A 23125-nucleotide genomic window follows, 5' to 3' on the forward strand; every position below is an offset into this window, starting at 1 on the left:
TACCACATTGCTTTATGGTCCCTTTGTTACATATCTACTATCCCACCTTAACTAGTTAATTCTTACTCATTTTTGTAGCTTTGTTGTAAAATGACACATAGTGGGAGAAACCATAATGATATAAAAGTATTTTTTGAAAAGTTAAAGATTAGACTATAAATTTAAGACAGTTGAGTGTGTGACAAGATTAGTATAATTTAATTCAATGCATCTACTGAGCAATACAAGTCTGTGGTATGTTCTGCATTGTCAATACAAATATGAGTTGGTAATATTACCAATGATATTATTAATGATTACAAATAAGATGATATTAATAGTTATAAACAACATTAATGGTGGTTTTAATTGCCTAAATAAATGTAATATTATGAGATAAAAGAAAATAAATACTGGTCTCTGTCCCCAGTTCTTGACACAAAGCTCCTAAAACTCTTGTAATTTCCTAAGTAATAAGAACCGTAGGGCGCCTGGGTGGCTCAGTTGGTTAAGCGACTGCCTTCGGCTCAGGTCATGATCCTGGAGTCCCGGGATCGAGTCCCGCATCGGGCTCCCTGCTCAGCGGGGAGTCTGCTTCTCCCTCTGACCCTCCCCCCTCTCATGCTCTCTCTCTCTCTCAAATAAATAAATAAATAAAATCTTAAAAAAAAAAAAAGAATCATAGAGCATCTCTTGTTCTAATATAATGCTTGTTTTTGACTCCATCCCTGATACAGTTCTCCTAAAACCCTTGTAAATTCCTAAGTGATAAGATCACTAGGGGTATCTTTTGTTCTAATGAGACAACTCTTGGTGGGCTCCTGGATGGTCCCTAGAGGGGGGCTGTTCACTAAAAAGACCAAGCAATGATTAGAAGTTTGAAATTTTCAGCCTTGCCCCTCAATACCCAAAGAGGGGAGAGGGACTAGAAATGGGAGTTAATGATTGATCATGTCTATGTGAGGAAGCCTCCATAAAATTCCAATAGTACAGGGTTCAGAGAGCTTCCAGGTTGGCAAACACAACCACACTGTCCCACTCCATAGGGACAGAAGCTCCTGGGGTCAGGATCCTCCCAGACCTTGCCCTATGTACCTCTTCATCTGGATGTTCATTTATACCCTTTATCATATCCTTAAATAAACTGGTAAATTTAAGTGTATCCCTGAGTTCTGTGAGCCTCTCTAGCAAATTAATTGAACCCAAGGAGGAGGTCATTGGGACCTTAGATCTATAGCTGGTTGGTTCAGAAACATAGGTAATAACCCAAGCTTGCTACTGGCATCTGAAGGGTTTAGGTGTGGGGGGTTTGGGGAATAGGTAACCTTATGGGACTGAGCCCTTAACCTAGGGGATCTGACACTATCTCAAGGTAGATAGAGTCAGAATTGTATTAAATTGTAGGACACCCAACCGGTGTCCCAGAGAATTGCTAGGTATTGGGAGAAACCTCCACATATTTTGTGACCAGAGTGAAGTGTTTTGTGTGAACAGCAAAGGAGACTCACAAGGAATAAATGCACAATCAGGAAGAACAGGTTTTTCCCTACACAGGAGGAGGAAAAAATTGAGTTTTTCCTTTACAAATGTATTAACTGAATACTTGATAATAATTTATTTCTGGCTTAACGACATCAAGAGATGACATGATAAATATCTAGAGGTTTGGTTTTCAGAATAGATGTCAAAGCAAGAATGATCTCAATCTCCTAAATTTGCCAAATCCTAAAATGTGAAAATAACTTATACTTTAAGTAATATTGCCAAATACTTTTATAGAGAATTACATTTTTCCAGCTATCTTACATCCATTATCTCGACTGATCCCCGTAACAGCCTCTTGAGTTAGATAGATCTGATATAACACTAATAATTTACTGATTCTTTGTACATGGAAACTGAGGCTACAAAATATTGACATGGCTTATCCATGGTCACACAGTGACAACTGGTAAAGCACACACTAAGAAGTTCTGGTAAAAGGGTTTATGAGAAATTTTCTGTGACATGTATACAAATGAGCTCAAGTTAAGTTTATTGTCCATCTTAATAGCCAGGCTTTTTATATTAACCATCTCTCCCCCATCTATTATAATAAGTATATAAAGTACAAGTCTATACATTAAAACATATATCCAATCATAATCAGTTCCTAAGAATTTTCCATTTTCCCCACATAATGAAGATTTAATGATAACAGCATTATAATTTTTTTTAGCATTGTAATTTTTTAACATTGGTCAAGAACATGACATTCCATATAAAATGGAAAGACCATTTCCTTCTTTAATGAAGGAAGGAAGCAAGGAAGCAAAGAAGAGGGGGGGAGGGAGGAAAGGAAAGTGGGAGGGAAAGAAGAAGGAAGGAAAAAAGGAAGGAAGGAAAGAAAGGAGGAAGGAAGGAAGGGAAATAGATTTTTGTGTGTGAATAAGAGACAAGACATTTGATAGAAACTCCATGCAACCATGACATAACATGGCGATTAATTTAGCTGGACATTTTGCTTCACATTTTGCATATATTTTCCACCTCCATCTTTATTTATTAATATTGAAATGACTTTAGTTTAGCACCACCTGCTAACTTAGCACCAAGTAAGATGTAATTAACCCCTCAAAATCATCATCCAAGATATTTAGATAGACCTAATTCCAATCCCAGGATGATTAGAGCATAGCTTTAGTCCATCTGCAAGTCATCTGATAAAAGTCAATTAAACTTAGTCCATAATTCTCCCACTCCTTACCTAATGGTAGCAAGTAGTATAATAGCAGATATGATCGTTTTAAGATCATCATCGTTAGAGAAGTGTCTTTTTCCTATTAAAAGAATGGGTGCTGTTTTTACACTCTTTCTAGTGGGCTAGCATCTTCTTACTTCCTTTTGGCTTTAGAAAGGAGTCATTAGAGATGCCAGTGAATTCATTAGCTAATTCTCTTCAGGTCTCAAGGTCTCTATTTCCCAAGCTAGAAACTTCTATACATATCCATTTTTCCAAGCACTTCAGCCCCTTGCCTTTTTAATCAATAGGCCATATTGACAAAATTCTAATTATTCCTTAATGTGCACACCTGTTTTGCTTTTCCTTATTTTGCTGTAAAGAACAAAATCAGCCCACTGGTTTAATAGTTTGCTTTGCTCCATTCTCTTTGAACTTTTGAAGCTTTCTTTTCAGACAGAGGGGTCTTACTTATCGATTCATTTAAAAAAAATTTTTTTAAATCAAAGAGTAAAATAAAATATTCAGCCCTGTTAATAATTATGCAAAGATTTAAAAGATTGTATAATTAGTTTGCAAAAAAAGTGGTGTTATTTTAAGCAAACTCAACAATGTACTTTGAAAAAGGCATTTCAAAATTATAACCATGCATGAAAAGTCCAGCAACTAACCAGGGTTATCTAAATGTGTCTGACACTCAGTGCTCCTTCATGCAAATAATAAAACCTTTGCTTTTGTGACCTCCTAAGCAATGCTGATTCATTCAGCCTGCTAAGAAGTCAAAGGTTTAACCATCTTCCTGCCCCACAATTTCACCAAGTTTATAATCTATGTGAAAAGATCCCAGGGATTCTGCCCAAATTAACTTACTATTGGGTATTTACACTCTCATTTTTCTCATACTTTTATTTCCCTGGTGTAATTGAGATGTAATAAACGTAGGACATGTTGGAAAAGAAAAGCAGGTGAATAAATACTCCCAAATCCAGTTCAAAGAGATTTCCTTTCATGCCAGCCTCCTGGTAAGAAAACAGATTAGATCTACATTTTTTGAACTCTCTCTGTCTAAACTGATAATACTTAGAAGGGATGTGGCATACCCAGCTACAGACTATTAGTTTAAGAAGACCCAAATAGATTTAAAAGGCAGCAACTTTTAAGTTAAAATACACACATGCACACTTTCTCCAAAAACTAATGGCACTATGGATGGAAGAAAGTAGATGGGATGGCTCCAGTTGTATGATTCTACAGTTTTAAATCCCAAAACATCACAAACTATTAAACAAATATTTAGGGCATACAAAAGAGTAGAATCATAATAACAAGTAGTACATCACTTACTGAGAACCTTAACCTTAGTTTTCTGAATTTTGGAAATGGTTTCCTACCCTCATTTTGGATGAGATTATTTTCCCAAATACAAAGGCTGAAAAGAATAAGAAATAAGAAACATAAAAGTACTTACGACTGATCGGATGTTATTTTCTTTCATCAGCTTCAGAGATGATTTGTAGCAATTTGCAAGGTCTTCCTTGTGGGAACCATTAATATGGCCTCTGGCTATTGGTCCTACAGTATGGATGACATCTGCACATGCGAAAGGAAGGAGAAATAGCATAAGCAAGGTATTTTTCACTTTTCACATAATTAGTGCTTTATTTATTGTAGATGTTTGTGTTGGAGCCTGGAGACGAGCAAGCTAAGAATTATTGATGGTGCAAATGCTTCTCTGGTAAAAACATTTTATATAGCACAGCCTCTTAAAGTAGGCAGTTGCCCAGGAAGGTGATAATTGTGAAAGGGCATCCCCTACCAGTAAATTATTTCATTGTTGTTGGCCAGATCCAAGTGAAACAGATTATAATACAAGATGTGAATAATTGGCACCCTGGCAAAAGACAAATCCTTGGTGGGAAATAAACTGAGAAATAATTGCCTGCAAAATCAGTGTTCTGAATTGACATGGGAAAGAAGAACCAAAGTTTCACATCACTTTACTTATAAATAAGACAATAGTTTCAGGCATTGTACACAATAAAAAAGGGCAAATTTCTGAAAATGTGCCAAGATAATTTGTAACAATCAGTAATAACCTTAAAAGGAATAACTTTAAAACATCTCTACCAATTTTAATTTGCAACCTACCAAGCCTCACATATATGAGGTATGCTAGGCATAATAGTCCCTAATAATTACCTCGCTCCTATTGTTTACTATATTAAAACTTTCAAAAAGCAATCCATACTTTCAGCCTCTATATTTAAAACACAAAATTAGATTTTTTTTTTGCACTTAAAACCAGTCATTGTTGTATTTTTTTAATACCTACACACATATTTTTTCACTTAGGAACATAATGAAATGGAACTGTTCTAGTTTTAAAGTCTGTAAGGATCATAAGAAAGAACTCAGATTATAAACCAAATTACTTGAATGCCTTATAATGTCTGTTTTCCATCCTTATCTGCTAATCTGGATTATTTGCCCATCTCATTGATGTAAGTAACAACAACTAATCACCTTTGATCAGAAAGACAAATTTGGTTTAATATTACTGTAATATTATAATGAAATGAAATTATTTGCTTTGGCCAATCAGTACCACTTCATTTCAACAATGACAAGGTAAGAACACATCACAAAAGTGAGACTATGGAACAGTCTTAAATTGCATAGGAAATTTAAATAGCAGAAACTAAGTCACTAAGGGTAAAATCTTTGTTGTTTGCCTGCTAAATACTGAGGGTATCATTTGATGTTTGAGAAATCCCCAAAATGTTGATTTCAACTTTTAACTCTGAAACAGTATTAAAACCCTTGTCAGGGGGCACCTGGGTGGCTCAGTTGTTAAGCATCTGCCCTCAACTCAGGTCATGATCCCAGAGGCTTGGAATCAAGCCCCACATCGGGCTCCCTGCTCTGCGGGAAGCCTGCTTCTCCCTCTCCCACTGCCCCCTGCTTGTGTTCCCTCTCTGGCTGTCTCTCTCTGTCAAATAAATAAAATCTTTAAAAACAGACAAACAAACAAGCAAACAAAAAAACCCTTGTCAGATAATATTAAAGATGATATCTTGTGATCAAAATAGGCAGAAATGTCACCAGTGAGTTCATGCAGATGTTTTTGCACCGGCAAACCTAGCTTTAAGTTGAGAACCACAATAACATAGGAGAGGACAAAGGGAGATTATGTTATATTTAGCAAAACCAAAAACAAAACAAAAAACCAAACAAACAAAAAACCCCAGCACACAGTGATATCATTTTTTACAATAAGAGTATCAAATAAGAGCTGTATCTATTGAAGCAATACAAGTTCCCTACCAGATGTAGTGAATTTTTACATGAACATTTCACAATAGCTTCCATTTTGAAGCAAATGCCAGAATACGTGAAGAAGGAAGGCTGTACTTAGCTTTACTTCATTTTCCCCTTTGTGGCTACTTGTTTGTGCCCAGCTATGACATTCTAAATCCCCAATGAATCCAAAGGGAGAGAAGCTGTAGAGTAACAACAGAGGATTCTAAAGAACAGCATTTCCAAAGTGGGTACAGTAAGATGTGGGTTTAAACGTCAATTACATTTGGGAATCACTGGGTGAAATTAAATCAAAATAGCTACCTTGGTGCAGGACTTTCAGGACATTTAATATGCAACAATGGATTATGAAACTCGACAAGAGGGGATACAGAATGGAATACATTGAAAACTATGTTTTACAGAATACTTCAAGGGACTAAATTTCCACAAATTTACCTTTGGGAAATGTTATGCCAGGACAACTCTGGCACCCTGACTGCCATTGTTGAAGGACAAGTCCATGGTTTGTTTTGTTTTGTTTTGTTTTTTCCCCCTTCTTCCCAAATGCCTCTGTGCATCAAATAATACGTAAAGAAGCAACAAGATATGACCTTGGATTCCTTATATTGTGGATGGAGAAGGTCAAGAATAAGTGCCTCTTATCTGGGGTCATAAAGCTGTGTCTACTTGAGCCAAGTAAAAACAGGGCACAGGGGCATTAATGGGAAGGGGAAAGAGAGAGAGAGTCCATAAAAGGAGAAAATAGTGACATTTAAAAAATTCTTTTCTTTGCTTTTCCCTGTAGACATCATTGTCCACATAACTTAAATGGAATTTATGAAAAACTATTCCTTTCATTTTTTCAGTTCTCCATTTAATTTAAAAGTCTGAGGACAAACATCCAATCAATGAGACTTCTCCTCAACATCAAAATATTGATCTCTGTATTTTATGCTCTATATTAAACTTACAACACCCAAGATCAAGTATTATTATCGACCAACACGATGACCTCTCAGATCCACAAAGCTGAATGTGAATCAATGTGAGGCCCAAAAGAAAATTTCCTTCATTATTTTAGTTGTTCATAGCACTTAGGAGTGATTCTTTCACACTGAAGCGTTCCTCTTTCCCGTTATAAAACTCAGTCAGGAAGTCTGCCTTCCAATTCCAGCTTCAGCCCTGACTTGCCAAGTGGCCCAGATGAAGCCATCTATTCACTAGCCCCTGCCTTGGTTTCCTTATCCACAAAACAAATCAATACCTACACACATATTTTTTCACTTAGGAACATAATGAAATGGAACTGTCTAGTTTTAAAGTCTGTAAGGATCATAAGAAAGTCTGCTTAGATGATCTCTGTGATTTATTCTGTCATGTGTGGCATCATTAACATTTACCTTTGTATCAGAGACAGAGGGAATACAAAACGATGCCTGGGCAGTTACAAGAGACCTTAAACAAGTGGCTTGCAAGCTTTGTGAGTATTAAGGATCCCTTTTTAATATCAAAAATATCATAGACTACTCTTTCACAATAGTAGTTTCAAAATCCATTGATTGACAAAAAGTTCCAGACAAATAGCTGTTATAACATCAATGATGCTTTGCACTAATTTACATTTTGTTGGACACAATAGCCCTTGATAGTGGATGCATATATGTGAGATATATCCCTAGATAATGCTTTCACTTGGACATGCACTTGTGGATCCCTTGGTATAAACAGGATAATGTAAACAGAAGTGTTTAATTCGATTCGATTTCTGGTGCATATAGAGGCTCAATTACCACCACCGCCAGCAGCAGCAACATCCAAGACACCTTCTACACACAGGCAGAAATGACAGTCATCATCATCAAGACAGCATGGTACTGGCACAAAAACAGACACATAGATCAATGGAACAGAATAGAGAGCCCAGAAATGGACCCTCAACTCTATGGTCAACTCATCTTCGACAAAGCAGGAAAGAATGTCCAATGGAACAAAGACAGTCTCTTCAACAAATGGTGTTGGGAAAATTGGATAGCCACATGCAGAAGAATGAAACTGGGCCATTTCCTTACACCACACACAAAAATAGACTCCAAATGATTGAAAGACCTCAATGTGAGACAGGAGTCCATCAACATCCTAAAGGAGAACACAGGCAGCAACCTCTTTGACCTCAGCCAAAGCAACTTCTTCCTAGAAACATCGCCAAAGGCAACGGAAGCAAGGGCAAAAATGAACTATTGGGACTTCATCAAGTTAAAAAGCTTTTGCAAAGCAAAGAAAACAGTCAACAAAACCAAAAGACAACCGACAGAATGGGAGAAGATATTTGCAAATGACATATCAGATAAAGGGCTAGTATCCAAAATCTATAAAGAACTCATCAAACTCAACACCCAAAGAACAAAGAATCCAATCAAGAAATGGGCAGAAGACATGAACAGACATTTTCCCAAAGAAGACATCCAAATGGCCAACAGACACATGAAAAAGTGCTCAATATCGCTCGGCATCAGGGAAATCCAAATCAAAACCTCAATGAGATACCACCTCACACCAGTCAGAATGGCTAAAATTAACAAGTCAGGAAAGGACAGATGTTGGCGGGGATGCGGAGAAAGGGGAACCCTCCTACACTGTTGGTGGGAATGCAAGCTGGTGCAGCCACTCTGGAAAACTGTATGGAGGTTCCTCAAAAAGTTGAAAATAGAGCTACCCTATGATCCAGCAATTGCACTACTGGGTATTTACCCCAAAGATACAAAAGTAGGGATCCGAAGGGGTATGTGTACCCCAATGTTTATAGCAGCAATGTCCACAATAGCCAAACTGTGGAAAGAGCCAAGATGTCCAAGATGAATGGATAAAGAAGAAGTGGTATATTTATACAATGGAATATTATGCAGCCATCAAAAGGAATGAGATCTTGCCATTTGCAACGACGTGGATGGAACTGGAGGGTATTATGTTGAGTGAAATAAGTCAAACAGAGAAAGACATGTATCATATGATCTCACTGATATGAGGAATTCTTAATCGTAGGAAACAAACTGAGGGTTGCTGGAGTGGGGGGTGGGGTGGGAGGGATGGGGTGACTGGGTGTAGACACTGGGGAGGGTATGTGCTCTGGTAAGCGCTGTGAATTGTGCAAGACTGTTGAATCTCAGATCTGTACCTCTGAAACAAATAATGCAATATATGTTAAGAAAAAAAAAAGAAGGTAGTGGGAGGGGAAGAATGAAGCAGGGGAAATCAGAGGGGTAGACGAACCATGAGAGATGATGGACTCTGAAAAACAAACAGGGTTCTAGAGAGGAGGGGGGTGGGAGGATGGGTTAGCCTGGTGGTGGGTATTGAGGAGGGCACATTCTGCGTGGAGCACTGGGTGTTATGCACAAACAATGAATCATGGAACACTTCATCTAAAACTAATGATGTAATGTATGGGGATTAACATAAGAATAAAAAAAATATTAAAAAAAAAAAGAAATGACAGTCATCATCTCTGTTCTGATGTGGAAAGCATACCACACTTTAAATCCTAAGGTCTGATTAAAAGTCAGAAATCCCAGGGAGAGGAGCAAGATGGCAGAGGAGAAGGAGACCTGGATTTCTTCTGGTCCCAGGAATTCAGCTGGATAGGGATCAAACCATTCTGAACACCTACGAACTCAACAGATCGAAGAAAAGAATAGCAGCAACTCTCTGAACAGAAAAGCGACCACTTTCTAGAAGGTAGGACGTGTGGAGAAGTGAATCCGAGGCGATATTCAGGAAGATAGATGGCAGGGGAGGGGGCCTCCTTCAGAAGCTACCGGCAAGTGATAGAGCAGCGGAGGACAAAATCAGAACTTTTAGAAGTAAGCTCTGCTGAGGGACGTCGCTCCAGTGGCTAAAGGGGGGTGGAACCCTCATGGGACAGTGTGGTCTCAAGACCCTCAGGGTCACAGAAAGACCGGGGGTGCCTGAGTGCGGCAGAGCTCCCAGGTATCGGAGCAGGGAAGCCAGCTGCAGAGACGGAGCCTAGGAGTGGGCTCTCAGCTCGGGGTTGCCATAAACCGTGATACGCGGCACAGTCGGGATACTGCTCTTCCAGCAGGGACCCAACAAGCGGCACATCCGGGGAGACTCACCTTCCTCCCCCGGGAGGAGCAGTGCGGGAGCGCACCACAGGGATCTACTGGGTTTGGAGACTCCACACGGGGTCGGGTGCCAGAGATAGAAATGCTCGGTCACAGGCCAGGTGAGCACAGAGTGCAGCCGGAGACCAGGGAGACGGGAGTGATTGACTGCTTTTCTCTGGGGGCTCACTGAGAAGCGGGGTCCCGAGTTCTCGGCTCCTCCAGTGCAGAGATTGGGAGGCTGCCATTTTCACTCTCATCCTCCAAAGCTGTACGGAAAGCTTGCAGGGAACAAAAGCTCCCGAGAGCAAACCCGAGCAGATTTCTTAGCCCAGACTGGCAAGGGCGGGGCTATTCCGCCTCCGGCAAAGACCTTTGGGAACCACGGCAACAGGCCCCTCCCTCAGGAGATCAGCAAGAACAGCCAGCCAAGACCAAGTTTACCGATCAAAGAGAACGGCAGAATGCCAGCGCTAGGGGAATACTGCACATAGCATTCATGGCTTTTTTCCCATGATTCTTTACTCTTCCAAAGTTATCTTTTTTAACTTTCTTGATCTTTTTTTTATTTTTTCCCTTTTTCACCAACATCTTATCAATCCTATTTTTAAAAAATCTTTTTTATTTTTCATTTTTAGAGTCATATTCTATTCCTTCATAGTAGTTAACCTTATTTTTGGTATATATATATATAAGTTGTTCTCTCTTTAAAATTTTGGGATACAGTTTCTTCTAACAGATCAAAGTACATCATAAATCTCTAGTGTATGGCTTTGTTATAGTCTCCTGCCTGATCACATTCTCTCCTCCCTTTTTTTTTTTAAATCCTCTTCTTTCTTTTTTTAACCAACTTCTTATCTTATCAATTCCTTTTATAAAATCTTTTATAATTTCCATCTTTACAGTCATATTCCATTCTTCATTGTATTTACACTTATTTTTGTACACTTAGAAGTTTTTCTTTAATATTTTGGGAGGCACTTTCTTCTAACAGACCAAAATATGCCCAAAATCTAGTGTGGCACTGATCTATACACCAGCCTGATCATATTTGATTGTATTCTGTTTTGTTTGTTTGTTTGTTTGTTTTTATCTTTTTCTTTTTCCTTTCTTTCCCTTTCTTTCCCCCCAGTTTCAGGTCTCTTCTGATTTGTTTAGTGTATATTTCTCTGGGGTCGTTGTTACCCTCTTAACATTTTGTTCTCTCATTCATCTATTCTCCTCTGGACAAAATGACAAGATGGAAAAAAATCACCTCAAAAAAAGGAAAAAGAAGCAGTATTGACTGCCAGGGACCTAATCAATATGGAAATTACTAAGATGTTGGAACTAGAGTTCAGAATGATGGTTTTAAAGATACTAGCTGGGCTTGAAAAAAGCATGGAAGATATTAGAGAAACCCTTTCTGGAGAAATAAAAGAACTAAAATCTAACCAAGTCGAAATCAAAAAGGCTATTAATGAGGTGCAATCAAAAATGGAGGCTCTAACTGCTAGGATAAATGAGGCAGAAGCTAAGAAAAAGAGAGAAAACAACTACTGGATCATGAGGGCAGAATTTGAGAGATAAGTGCTACCATACGATAAAACAATAGTAGAATATGGGATCCCAGACGAAGAAGAAAGAGAGAGAGGGGCAGAAGGTATATTGGACCAAATTATAGCAGAGAACTTCCCCAATTTGGGGAAGGAAACAGGCATCAAAATCCAGGAGGCCCAGAGAACCCCCCTCAAAATTAATAAAAATAGGTCAACACCCCGACATCTAATAGTAAAAGTTACGAGTCTTAGAGACAAAGAGAAAATCCTGAAAGCAGCTCAGGAGAAGAGATCTGTAACCTACAATGGTAGAAACATTAGATTGGCAACAGACCTATCCACAGAGACCTGGCAGGCCAGAAAGGACTGTCATGATATCTTTAGAGCACTAAATGAGAAAAATATGTAGCCAAGAATACTATATCCAGCTAGGCTGTCACTGAAAATAGAAGGAGAGATAAAAAGCTTCCAGGACAAACAAAAGCTAAAGGAATTTGCAAACACGAAAACAGCCCTACAAGAAATCTTGAAAGGGGTCCTCTAAGCAAAGAGAGAGCCTAAAAGTAACATAGACCAGAAACAATATACAGTAACAGTCACCTTACAGGAAATACAATGGAACTAAATTCCTGTCTTTCAATCGTTACCCTGAATGTAAATGGGTTAAATGCCCCAATCAAAAGACACAGGGTATCAGATTGGATTAAAAAAAAACAAGACCCATTGATATGCTGTCTGCAAGAGACTCATTTTAGACGCAAAGACACCCCCAGATTGAAAGTTAGGGGGTAGAAAACAATTTACCATGCTAATGGACACCAAAAGAAAGCTGGGGTGGCAATCCTTATATCAGACAAATTAGATTTTAAACCAAAGACTATAATAAGAGATGAAGAAGGACACTATATTATACTTAAAGGGTCTATCCAACAAGAAGATCTAACAATTGTAAATATCTATGCCCCTAACATGGGAGCAGCCACTTATATAAGCCAATTAATAACAAAAGCAAAGAAGCACATCGACAACAATACAATAATAGTAGTATTTTAACACCCCCCCACTGAAACGACAGATCATCTGAGCAAAAGATCAATACAGAAATAAAGACTTTAAATGGCACATTGGACCAAATGGACTTCACAGATGTATTCAGAACATTCCATCCCAAAGCAACAGAATACACATTCTTCTCTAGTGCCCATGGAACATTCTCCAGAATAGATCACATCCTAGGTCACAAATCAGGTCTCAACCAGTACCAAAAGATTGGGATCATTCCCTGCCTATTTTCAGACCACAATACTTTGAAACTAGAACTCAATCACAAGAGGAAAGTCGGAAAGAACTCAAATATATGGAGGCTAAAGAGCATCCTACTAAAGAATGAATGGGTCCACCAGGAAATTAAAGAAGAATTTAAAAAATTCATGGAAACCAATGAAAATGAAAACACAACTGTTCAAAATCTTTGGGATGCAGCAAAGGCAGCCCTAAGAGGAAAGTATATAGCAATGCAAGCCTTTCTCAAGAAACAAGAAAGTTCTCAAATACACAACCTAACCCTACGCCTAAAGGACCTGGAGAAAGAACAGTGAATAAAGCCTAAACCCAGCAGGAGAAGAGAAATAGTAAAGATCAGAGCGGAAATCAATGAAATAGAAACCAAAAGAACAGTAGAACAGATCAATGAAACTAGGAGCTGATTCTTTGAAGGAATTAACAAGATTGATAAACCCCTGGCCAGACTTATCAAAAAGAAAAGAGAAATGACCCAAATCAACAAAATCATGAATGAAAGAGGAGAGATCACAGCCAACACCAAAGAAATATAAACAATTATAAGAACATATTATGAGCAACTCTATGCCAGCAAATTAGATAATCTGGAATAAATGGATGCATTCCTAGAGATGTATCGACTACCAGAACTGAACCAGGAAGAAATAGAAAACCTGAACAGACCTATAACCACTAAGGAAATTGAAGCAGTCATCAAAAACCTCCCAACAAACAAGAGCCCAGGGCCAGATGGCTCCCCAGGGGAATTCTACAAAACATTTCAAGAAGAATTAATACCTATTCTTCTGAAACTGTTCCAAAATATAGAAATGGAAGGAAAATTTCCAAACTCGTTTTATGAGGCCAGCATTACCTTGATCCCCAAACCAGACAAAGACCCCATCAAAAAGGAGAATTACAGACCAATATCCTTGATGAACATGGATGCAAAAATTCTCACCAAAACTAGCCAATAGGATCCAACAGTACATTAAAAGGATTATTCACCACAAACAGGTGGGATTTATCCCTGGGCTGCAAGGTTGGTTCAACATCTGCAGATCAATCAATGTGATACAATGCATTAATAAAAGAAAGAACAAGAACCATATGATCCTCTCAATTGATGCAGAAAAAGCATTTGACAAAGTACAGCATCCTTTCTTGATCAAAACTCTTCGGAGTATAGGCATAGAGGGTACATACCACAATATCATAAAAGCCATCTAGGAAAAACCTACAGCGAATATCATTCTCAATGGGGAAAAACTGAGAGTTTTTCCCCTAAGGTCAGGAACATGGCAGAGACGTCCACTATCACCACTGCTATTCAACATAATATTAGAAGTCCTCGCCACAGCAATCAGACAACAAAAAGAAATCAAAGGCATCCAAGTAGGCAAAGAAGTGAAACTCTCACTCTTTGCAGATGATATGATACTTTATGTGGAAAATGCAAAAGACTCCACCCCAAAACTGCTAGAACTCATACAGGAATTCAGCAAAGTGGCAGGATATAAAATCAATGCACAGAAGTCAGTGCCATTCCTGTACACCAACAACAAGACAGAAGAAAGAGAAATTAAGGAGTCGATTCCATTTACAATTGCACCCAAAACCATAAGATACCTAGGAATAAATCTAACCAAAGAGGCAAAGCATCTGTACTCAGAAAACTATAAAATACTCATGAAAGAAATTGAGGAAGACACAAAGAAATGGAAAAACGTTCCATGCTCATGGATTGGAAGAACAAATATTGTGAAGATGTCAATGCTACCTAGAGCAAGCTACACATTCAATGCAATCCCTATCAAAATACCATCAACTTTTTTCAAAGAAAGGGAGCAAATAATCCTAAAATTTGTATGGAACGAGAAAAGGCCCTGCATAGCCAGAGGAATGTTGAAAAAGAAAAGCAAAGCTGGGGGCATCACAACTCCAGACTTTAAGCTCTTATAAAGCTGTAATCATCAAGACAGTATGGTACTGGCACAAAAACAGACATATAGATCAATGGAACAGAATAGGGAGCCCAGAAATGGACCCTCAACTCTATGGTCAACTCATCTTTGACAAAGCAGGAAAGAATGTCCAATAAAAAAAAGACAGTGTCTTCAACAAATGTTGGGAAAATTGGACAGCCACATGCAGAAGAATGATACTGGACCATTGCCTTACACCACACACAAAAATAGACTCAAAATGGTTGAAAGACCTCAGTGTGAGACAGGGGTCCATCAAAATCCTAAAGGAGAACACAGGCAGCAACCTCTTTGACCTCAGCCAAAGCAACTTCTTCCTAGAAACATCGCCAAAGGCAACGGAAGCAAGGGCAAAAATGAACTATTGGCACTTCATCAAGATAAAAAGCTTTTGCACAGCAAAGGAAACAGTCAACAAAACCAAAAGACAACCGACAGAATGGGAGAAGATATTTGCAAATGACATATCAGATAAAGGGCTAGTATCCAAAATCTATAAAGAACTTTTCAAACTCAACACCCAAAGAACAACTGATCCGATCAAGAAATGGGCAGAAGACATGAACAGACATTTCTGCAAAGAAGACATCCAAATGGCCAACAGACACATGAAAAAGTGCTCAACATCACTTGGCATCAGGGAAATCCAAATCAAAACCTCAATGAGATACCACCTCACACCAGTCAGAATGGCTAAAATTAACAAGTCAGGAAACGACAGATGTTGGCGGGGATGCGGAGAAAGGGGAACCCTCCTACACTGTTGGTGGGAATGCAAGCTGGTGCAGCCACTCTGGAAAACAGTATGGAGGTTCCTCAAAAAGTTGAAAATAGAACTACCCTATGACCTAGCAATTGCCCTACTGGGTATTTTCCCCAAAGATACAAATGTAGGGATCTGAAGGGGTTGTGCACCCCGATGTTTATAGCAGCAATGTCCACAATAGCCAAACTATGGGAAGAGCCAAGATGTCCTATCGACAGATGAATGGATAAAGAAGAAGTGGTATATATACACGCACACACACACACACACACACACAATGGAATAATATGCAGCCATCAAAAGGAATGAAATCTTGCCATTTGCAACAACGTGGATGGAACTGGAGGGTATTATGCTTAGCGAAATTAGTCAATCAGAGAAAGACATGTATCATATGACCTCACTGATACGAGGAACTCTTAATCTCAGGAAACAAACTGAGGGTTGCTGGAGTTGGGGGTGGTGGGAGGGATGGGGTTGCTGGGTGATAGACATTGGGGAGGGTATGTGCTATGGTGAGCGCTGTGAATTGTGTAAGACTGTTGAATCACAGATCTGTACCTCTCAAACAAATAATACATTATATGTTAAAAAAAAAAGAAGAAGAAGAAGATAGCAGGAAGGGAAAAATGAAGGGGGGGAATCAGAGGGAGAGATAAACCATGAGAGACTATGGACTCTGAGAAACAAACTGAGGGTTCTAGAGGGGAGGGGCATGGGGGGATGGGTTAGCCTGGCGATGGGTATTAACGAGGGCATGTACTGCATGGAGCACTGGATGTTATATGCAAACAATGAATCATGGAACACTACATCAAAAACTAATGATGTAATGTATGGTGATTAACATAACATAATAAAAAAATAAAAGTCAGAAGTCCCAGATCTGTTGTCACTAATCAGGTGTGTGACCTTGGACAAGTCACTCTCCTCTTTGGGTTTCCCTCTCCAAGCTAAAAGAAGGAGTTAAATAAGATAGTCTCTAAGATTTTTTGCTGTTCTCAAATGTAATTCTTCTATTTGCCTATTAAGAATTGTTTTATAGATTCTAAGTAGTCTAATTCATTTTGTCCAGATAAATGAACACCAGTCACGGTTCAAGGTTCTCAAACATGTTTATACAAATAAAGTGCAAATTGGTCCTATCCCCAGAGACAGTGTTTTAAGTATCAAAATTATAAATGTAGACTCCTCTGAAATAGTTCTATTTCTAGGAATGTATCCTAGATAATATGCTTACTCATATGCAAAATGGCATTTATACAGGTCATTCATTGTAACACTATATATAATGGGCAAAGATTGGAAACAACCTAAATGTCCATCAATAAGGACTAGTTAAATAATTGTGCATTTTTACAATGAAATGTTGTGTTTCTGTAAGAAGAGCAACGAAGGTGTTTACATGTGGATATGGAAAGATATCCAAGATATATCACTAAGTAAAAACAGATGTGGAGAGGTATAATTAGTATGCTACCAATAGTGTAAAAATACCCCACAGGTGAAGGAAAGAATACACGTTTTGGTTTTTTTTTTAAGCTAATACCTGCATAAAACATCTCTGGAAGCAGTAACAAGAAATTAATTACAGTGATTCCCTACTAGGGTCGTGATGGAAACTGCAAAAAGGGAGGCAAATACAGGAAGGAGACTTTTCAGTGTATGCCTGTTATATTTTTTTACGTTCAAATTATATGAATACATTACCTACTCAACAATTAAATAAAGCATTGAAACAAAGGGTACATGGTGTATTAAACCAAGTTCCTGGATCCCATCTACCATATCCCTACAATACACAAAGATTGTTACTGTGCTTTATAAAGATGATCTTACATCACTGTAAATATGAAAATATTCTTGAAAAAGATACAATTCCAAGGGATTTAACAGAATGACTCCACTATGTATATCTTTCCTTATTTTGCTACTCTCAATAATCTCTTTATGTAATTATTTGCAGATAAAAGTAGGGTTCAAATGGTGGACAAAGGGCATTTTTCTCCTATTTGTTTAATATCTATCCTTAATGTTTCACTGCAATTTTAAAATGCAAATTGAATCCTAGATATTTTATAGTGGAAATGTGGGACAGGCAAACATCTTAGATATCTCAGCAACCAAAGAATTTTGAATAATAGATAAGAATTTTTAGAAATGAAAAGGACAATATAGAAAATTTAATCTATTTTCCCTTGTTCAAGGGAACCGGAGAGGGAAAATAAAATATCCAAAGTCACACATCAATGTGGGGAGATACAATATCACAATGGCAATGTGATTATGGATAAAGTATTCCTATGGTGACTATTTATTGAAGGAAATGACATACAACTATATGTATAAAATTTGGCATGTTTATCATGAATCCCATTACTTTAACCTCATTGTTGGTACACACACAGATTCTGGTTAGCTATCGCTATGGATAAAAACAAAAACCCCCCTAAAATAAAACAAAAATAAACAAAAACTACCCCCAAAAATGGTGACTTAAGACAGTAACAACCATTTCATTATTTCTTATGGTTTCTCTGGCTGAGAAATTCTGATAGGGCTCAGCTAGAGGGTCTGGTGTAGGGTCTCTCACATGGTTGCAGTCAGCCCATGGCTGGCAGTGGAACAGTGAGGGCTAGATAGCAGCTAAGAGCTGGACTGGCATCTCTCCCTCTTCATATAGTCTCAGGGACTCTCCATATGGGACTAGTTTGAGTTTCCTCACAACATGGAGGCCTCAGAGTAGTCAGATTGCCCACAGGACAGCTCAGGGCTCCAAAAGCAAGTGCACCAGAGGTAGAAGCTATGTCACCCTTATACCCCAACCTTGGGAGTCTCACAGTATCACTACCACTATCCCTATTGGTTGCAACCATCACACAATCGCACCCATTTCAAGTGGAAACACATAGCTCCCCCCTCTTGATGGTAGGAGTAGCAAAGAATTTATGAACATATTTTAAAATGGCCACATCTCAGGATTTCCCAGACACTTGGGCTTTATTTTGGTTAGCATTCTTTTTTCAATTAAAAAGCTTTTGTGGTAGGGCGCCTAGGTGGCTCAGTTGGTTAAGCAACTGCCTTCGGCTCAAGTCATGATCCCAGAGTCCCAGGATCGAGTCCCGCATCGGGGTCCCTGCTCAGCAGGGAGTCTGCTTCTCTCTCTGACCCTACGCCCTCTTGCACTCTCTCTCTCAAATAAATAAATAAAATAAAATCTTTAAACAACAAGACAAAACCAAGCAAAAAAACCCTTGTGGTAGATATATTAGAAACCATAGAAAAAGTCAATAAGATTGTCTATTTCTATGTAGCCATTATAGAAAACAGTGTAGAGATTCCTCAAAAAATTAAAACTAGAAATACCATAAGATCCAACAATTCCACAACTGAGTATTTATCTGAAGGAAATGAAAACATGAACTGAAAAAGATATCTGCACCCCCATGTTCATGCAGCATTCTTGACAATAGCCAAGACATTGAAATAACCTCAGTGTCCACCAATGGGTGAATGGATAAAGAAAATGTGGTGTGTGTATATGTACAGTGGAATATTATTTAGCCATAAAAAAGAAAAAATCCTGCCATTTTCGACAACATGGTTGGACCTTGAGAGCCTTATGCTAAGTGAAATAGGTCAGACAGAGAAAGGCAAACATCAAGACATCTCACTTTTATGTGGAATCCAAAACAAGAAAAACAATAATAACAAACCCAAGAACATATTGGTGGTTGCCAGAGATAGAGGTTAGGGGGTGGGGTGGTAGAATTGGATGAAGGGGGTCAAAAGGTGCAAACTTCCAGTTATAAAATAAATAAGGTCTGGGGATGTCATGTACAGCACGGTGACTGTAGTTTATAATATTATTCTGCATATTTGAAAGTAGCTAAGAGAGTAAATCTTAAAAGTTTTCATCATAATTAAAAAATCTATTTCCAGTGTTTTCTCAGACCTATTATCTTAATAAGTCAGCTGCTGATTTAATAAAAATCAGAGCTAGAGACAGATTGAATTAATACATTTATTAATTGTAAATACAATCTAATTTGGAGATCACAGTGTAATTGTTGCTCCAACACTGGCCCAGCACTTATTTTGTTGCTTCTTCTATACTCAAATCTGGCAGGAAAGGATGGCTGTTATAGAATCAGTATCATATCTCCCCGTGAGCAATAAAAGTAATGCTATTTCCTCGAAACGCCCAGCTTCTCATTCAAGAAAGGAAAGGCAGCCTTCATACGTTCGAGGTTCTTTCTTATACAAGTGAGGAAAGCTGAGAAAACAGCCATGCAATTTGTACATTTAATCAACATTTCAAATGCAAACCCTTGAAGAGGTATGGAAAATGAGATGGCAGGCCCTTTTGTGCTCTATTGCACTAAAGTGTGGCAAGACAGATGAAAGCTGTTTTTGCTCATCTATTTCAGAAATCAATCAGTCTATAAATCACCTCTTTTGTTTTGAAGCTATAACCACCACCTTGCATTCCCCCACCTCACTTTATCCTAGGAAATTAGTCTGAACTATATAGAAAAGGGGAGTAGGATAGGTTTTCTTTGAAGGGGGTGCAGAGGAGAGCATGCTTTCATTTCCAAAAGTGTAAATTGAAAAATGTGTGATTGGAATGCCAAATAAGTATTGAAAGCAGGAGACTTATTTACAAAGATTCAATCAGACTTATCCTTGGCGGGGCGGGGGGAGAAAGAAAGGAAGAAAAAAAATCAGCAAAAACATTCTGTGAAAAAATATAAGCATAATGAATTTTAAAACAAATGAGAGAGCACATATAGGTTGCTCTCACCGTTTTCCATTTCAGAAGTGATTGTGCTACATTCAAACTGTTAATGAACAGTCAGACCAGTGTAGAATCAATTACATGTTGCTTTCATTCACTCCACTCTTGTATTCATAAGCATAATCGGTCCATCTAACAGACTGCATAATGATGCAGTGTCCTGTCAATCATATTCAAATTGCATGAATTTTAAGGAGAAAACCAATGTGCAGAATTAAATTGATTTTCTTCTCTAAAGATACAACCACATATCCAAGCACTAAAGGTACTATTTGTAAATCTTATTGGCCAATTTATATGATAAGCACCACCAATCTATGACCTGAAACAGTACACTTCAAGTTCAGTAAACAGGAAATTGAATTACCATCTGATAGCATTACAAAGTAAATGCTGCCTTTTCTCTCCATATAGGTCAATGTTTTTATATACACATTTTCAAAGCTTGTTTTTGTTATATTTCGAGAAACAATCCATTGTCCGTAAGATGTTCCTTTCCTATCTGCAGCAGACATCAGTTAGAATATACTTCAACCATTGCCCTGCAGGTTTCTAAGTTTGGATTATTCTCTCACACACTTCTTCAGCTGCATGATAGATTTCTTTCTATATCCAGAAAGACTACTGCATAATCCAGGTCTTTGCATGAATTTGGGACAAACTACCACTTACGGTGTTATTTTCTAGCCCATTTTCCTTTGAGTCTGTGAGTTAACCATTTCTTTTCACTGTTTTTAATTACAAAGTGCTTTGGTTTACCTCTCCTAGCCTCCTTGGGAGCTATGGTTCCCTAAATAAGATGTCTGTGTCTAAGATTAAATACTGAGTAACTAAACAACTTTTGCATTTTGCAGCTGATAAAGGCATACAGAATGCACTGTCAAAGCTTGAATGAATACACCCAGCTTGGGTTGAAATTTGATCCCATTTTTACATGACAGTGTGATGATGTTGCCACGTTTTGGACATCATGTGCTGCTAATAATGTTTCATGCTTCATTGACTTCAAAGTTGTGAGGTTTTAAGCTTAAATTGTGAGGTTTAAATTATCAAATATTATTTGAGCCATTTCTACCAAAATGTTACCCTCTATATTAAACGAGAGAGAGGGGAAAGAAAGAAGAAAGAAAGAAAGAAAGAAAGAAAGAAAGAAAGAAAGAAAGAAAGAAAGAAAGAAAGAAAGAAAGAAAGAAAGAAAGAAAGAAAGAAAGAAAGAAAGAAAGAAAGAAAGAAAGAAAGAAAGAAAGAAAGAAAGAAAGAAAGAAAGAAAGAAAGAAAGAAAGAAAGAAAGAAAGAAAGAAAGAAAGAAAGAAAGAAAGAAAGAAAGAAAGAAAGAAAGAAAGAAAGAAAGAAAGAAAGAAAGAAAGAAAGAAAGAAAGAAAGAAAGAAAAAGAAAGAAAGGAAGGAAGAGGCGAAGCTTATCTTTAATAGTTTATTCGTTCTCCCTCTTCTGCCAACAATCTATTTAAGGTTGATCTTGCTGATGAGACAGTATCCTGTTTCAAATATAAGGGTCCATTTTCAATAACAGGGATTGGAATTTGTGTAAAAGGGATATCCTGTGGTCAGCCATTTATAGAATCTTTGGGATTTCACAGGGTATTGGGGGCATCTGCATTACAATAGTGTTATTTCCAACAGAGAGGGGTCTCAGAAAGACTGTGGGAAGCTGAATTATCTGCAAAATTCCAACATTTCACATCATTTTAGAATGAACCAAAAGAGAACACATCTTAGAAGGAAGTGAGTCAAATACATGGCATTTCTAATGCTTCAGTAGCAGGGGTGAGAGGAGGTGGAGGTCCAGATAGACAATATGACTTTTTCAAGGAAGATAATAATAAGGTCTTTGTTCCAGTTCAAGGGATGGGCAGCAATTTGCAGCCTTTTTCAGACAGATGCAAAACCAGCACTTTATTAAGATTCAAGGAGAAAGTAGAGTTTAAGAATCCTATTTAGTGGGTAAAAATAAGTGAATGCTAGTCATCACTACCCCTCCCCCCATATCCCTTCCCCCCAACCCCATGGTAAGGGTAATTCTACAAATGCAGAATCTAGGCTAGGACTAAAGTATGCGGGGGCGGGGGGGTTGCGTCATTGTCAGGACACAAAAGCTGATCCTCTATTGCATGTGCTTGCTTGTCATTAGCCTTCCTTTATAGCTCCCTTACCAACATGAGTCTGGACAAGAAAGACTCTTCTATGATCATTCACTCAGTCATTAATTTTGTCCTTTATTCAATAAATATTCACTGAGAATCCACTGTATGCCAGGTACATAGGGCAGTTGCCCCCATTCACTTGAACAAAACAAGTCTTTTCTGACTCCAGACTTTTCCTGGTATCCAGAGAGCGCCCCCATCTTTGCCTTTCAAAATCCTTTCCATTCCATAAAACCCAAAGAGAATTTATCTTCACTTTTGGTGATCCATGAGTACTACTACATGAACTAATTCTGAACTCATTTTTCCTCTCGTGGTCTCCAATATCACTTATGTTTGACCATTTATATGACTTTTAACATCAACACTTCTGTACATGCAACTGTAAGATTCCATCAGTGAGAGCTCTCTAATAATACAACATTCTGCCTGAGGAGGTGAGACATTTCCTGTCATTGGAAGCAATCAAGTATGATTAT

General features: G+C 38.1%; 1 protein-coding gene across 3 annotated transcripts in view; it reads right to left on the bottom strand.

Annotated features, from left to right (window-relative positions):
- Positions 1–23125, bottom strand: part of MACROD2 (mono-ADP ribosylhydrolase 2) — a 2039999-nt gene that overhangs the window by 813978 nt on the left and 1202896 nt on the right. For all 3 annotated transcript variants that reach the window (XM_064572799.1, XM_064572800.1, XM_064572801.1), the window contains exon 6: positions 4167–4288. In XM_064572799.1, the coding sequence (XP_064428869.1) occupies positions 4167–4288 (122 nt within the window). The remainder of the gene's footprint in view (positions 1–4166; positions 4289–23125) is intronic.

This window comes from Mirounga angustirostris, unplaced genomic scaffold (assembly GCF_029215605.1).
Source record: "Mirounga angustirostris isolate CCGP_5_RB_7025 unplaced genomic scaffold, mMirAng1.0.hap1 SCAF_10, whole genome shotgun sequence".
Lineage (NCBI taxonomy): Eukaryota > Metazoa > Chordata > Mammalia > Carnivora > Phocidae > Mirounga > Mirounga angustirostris.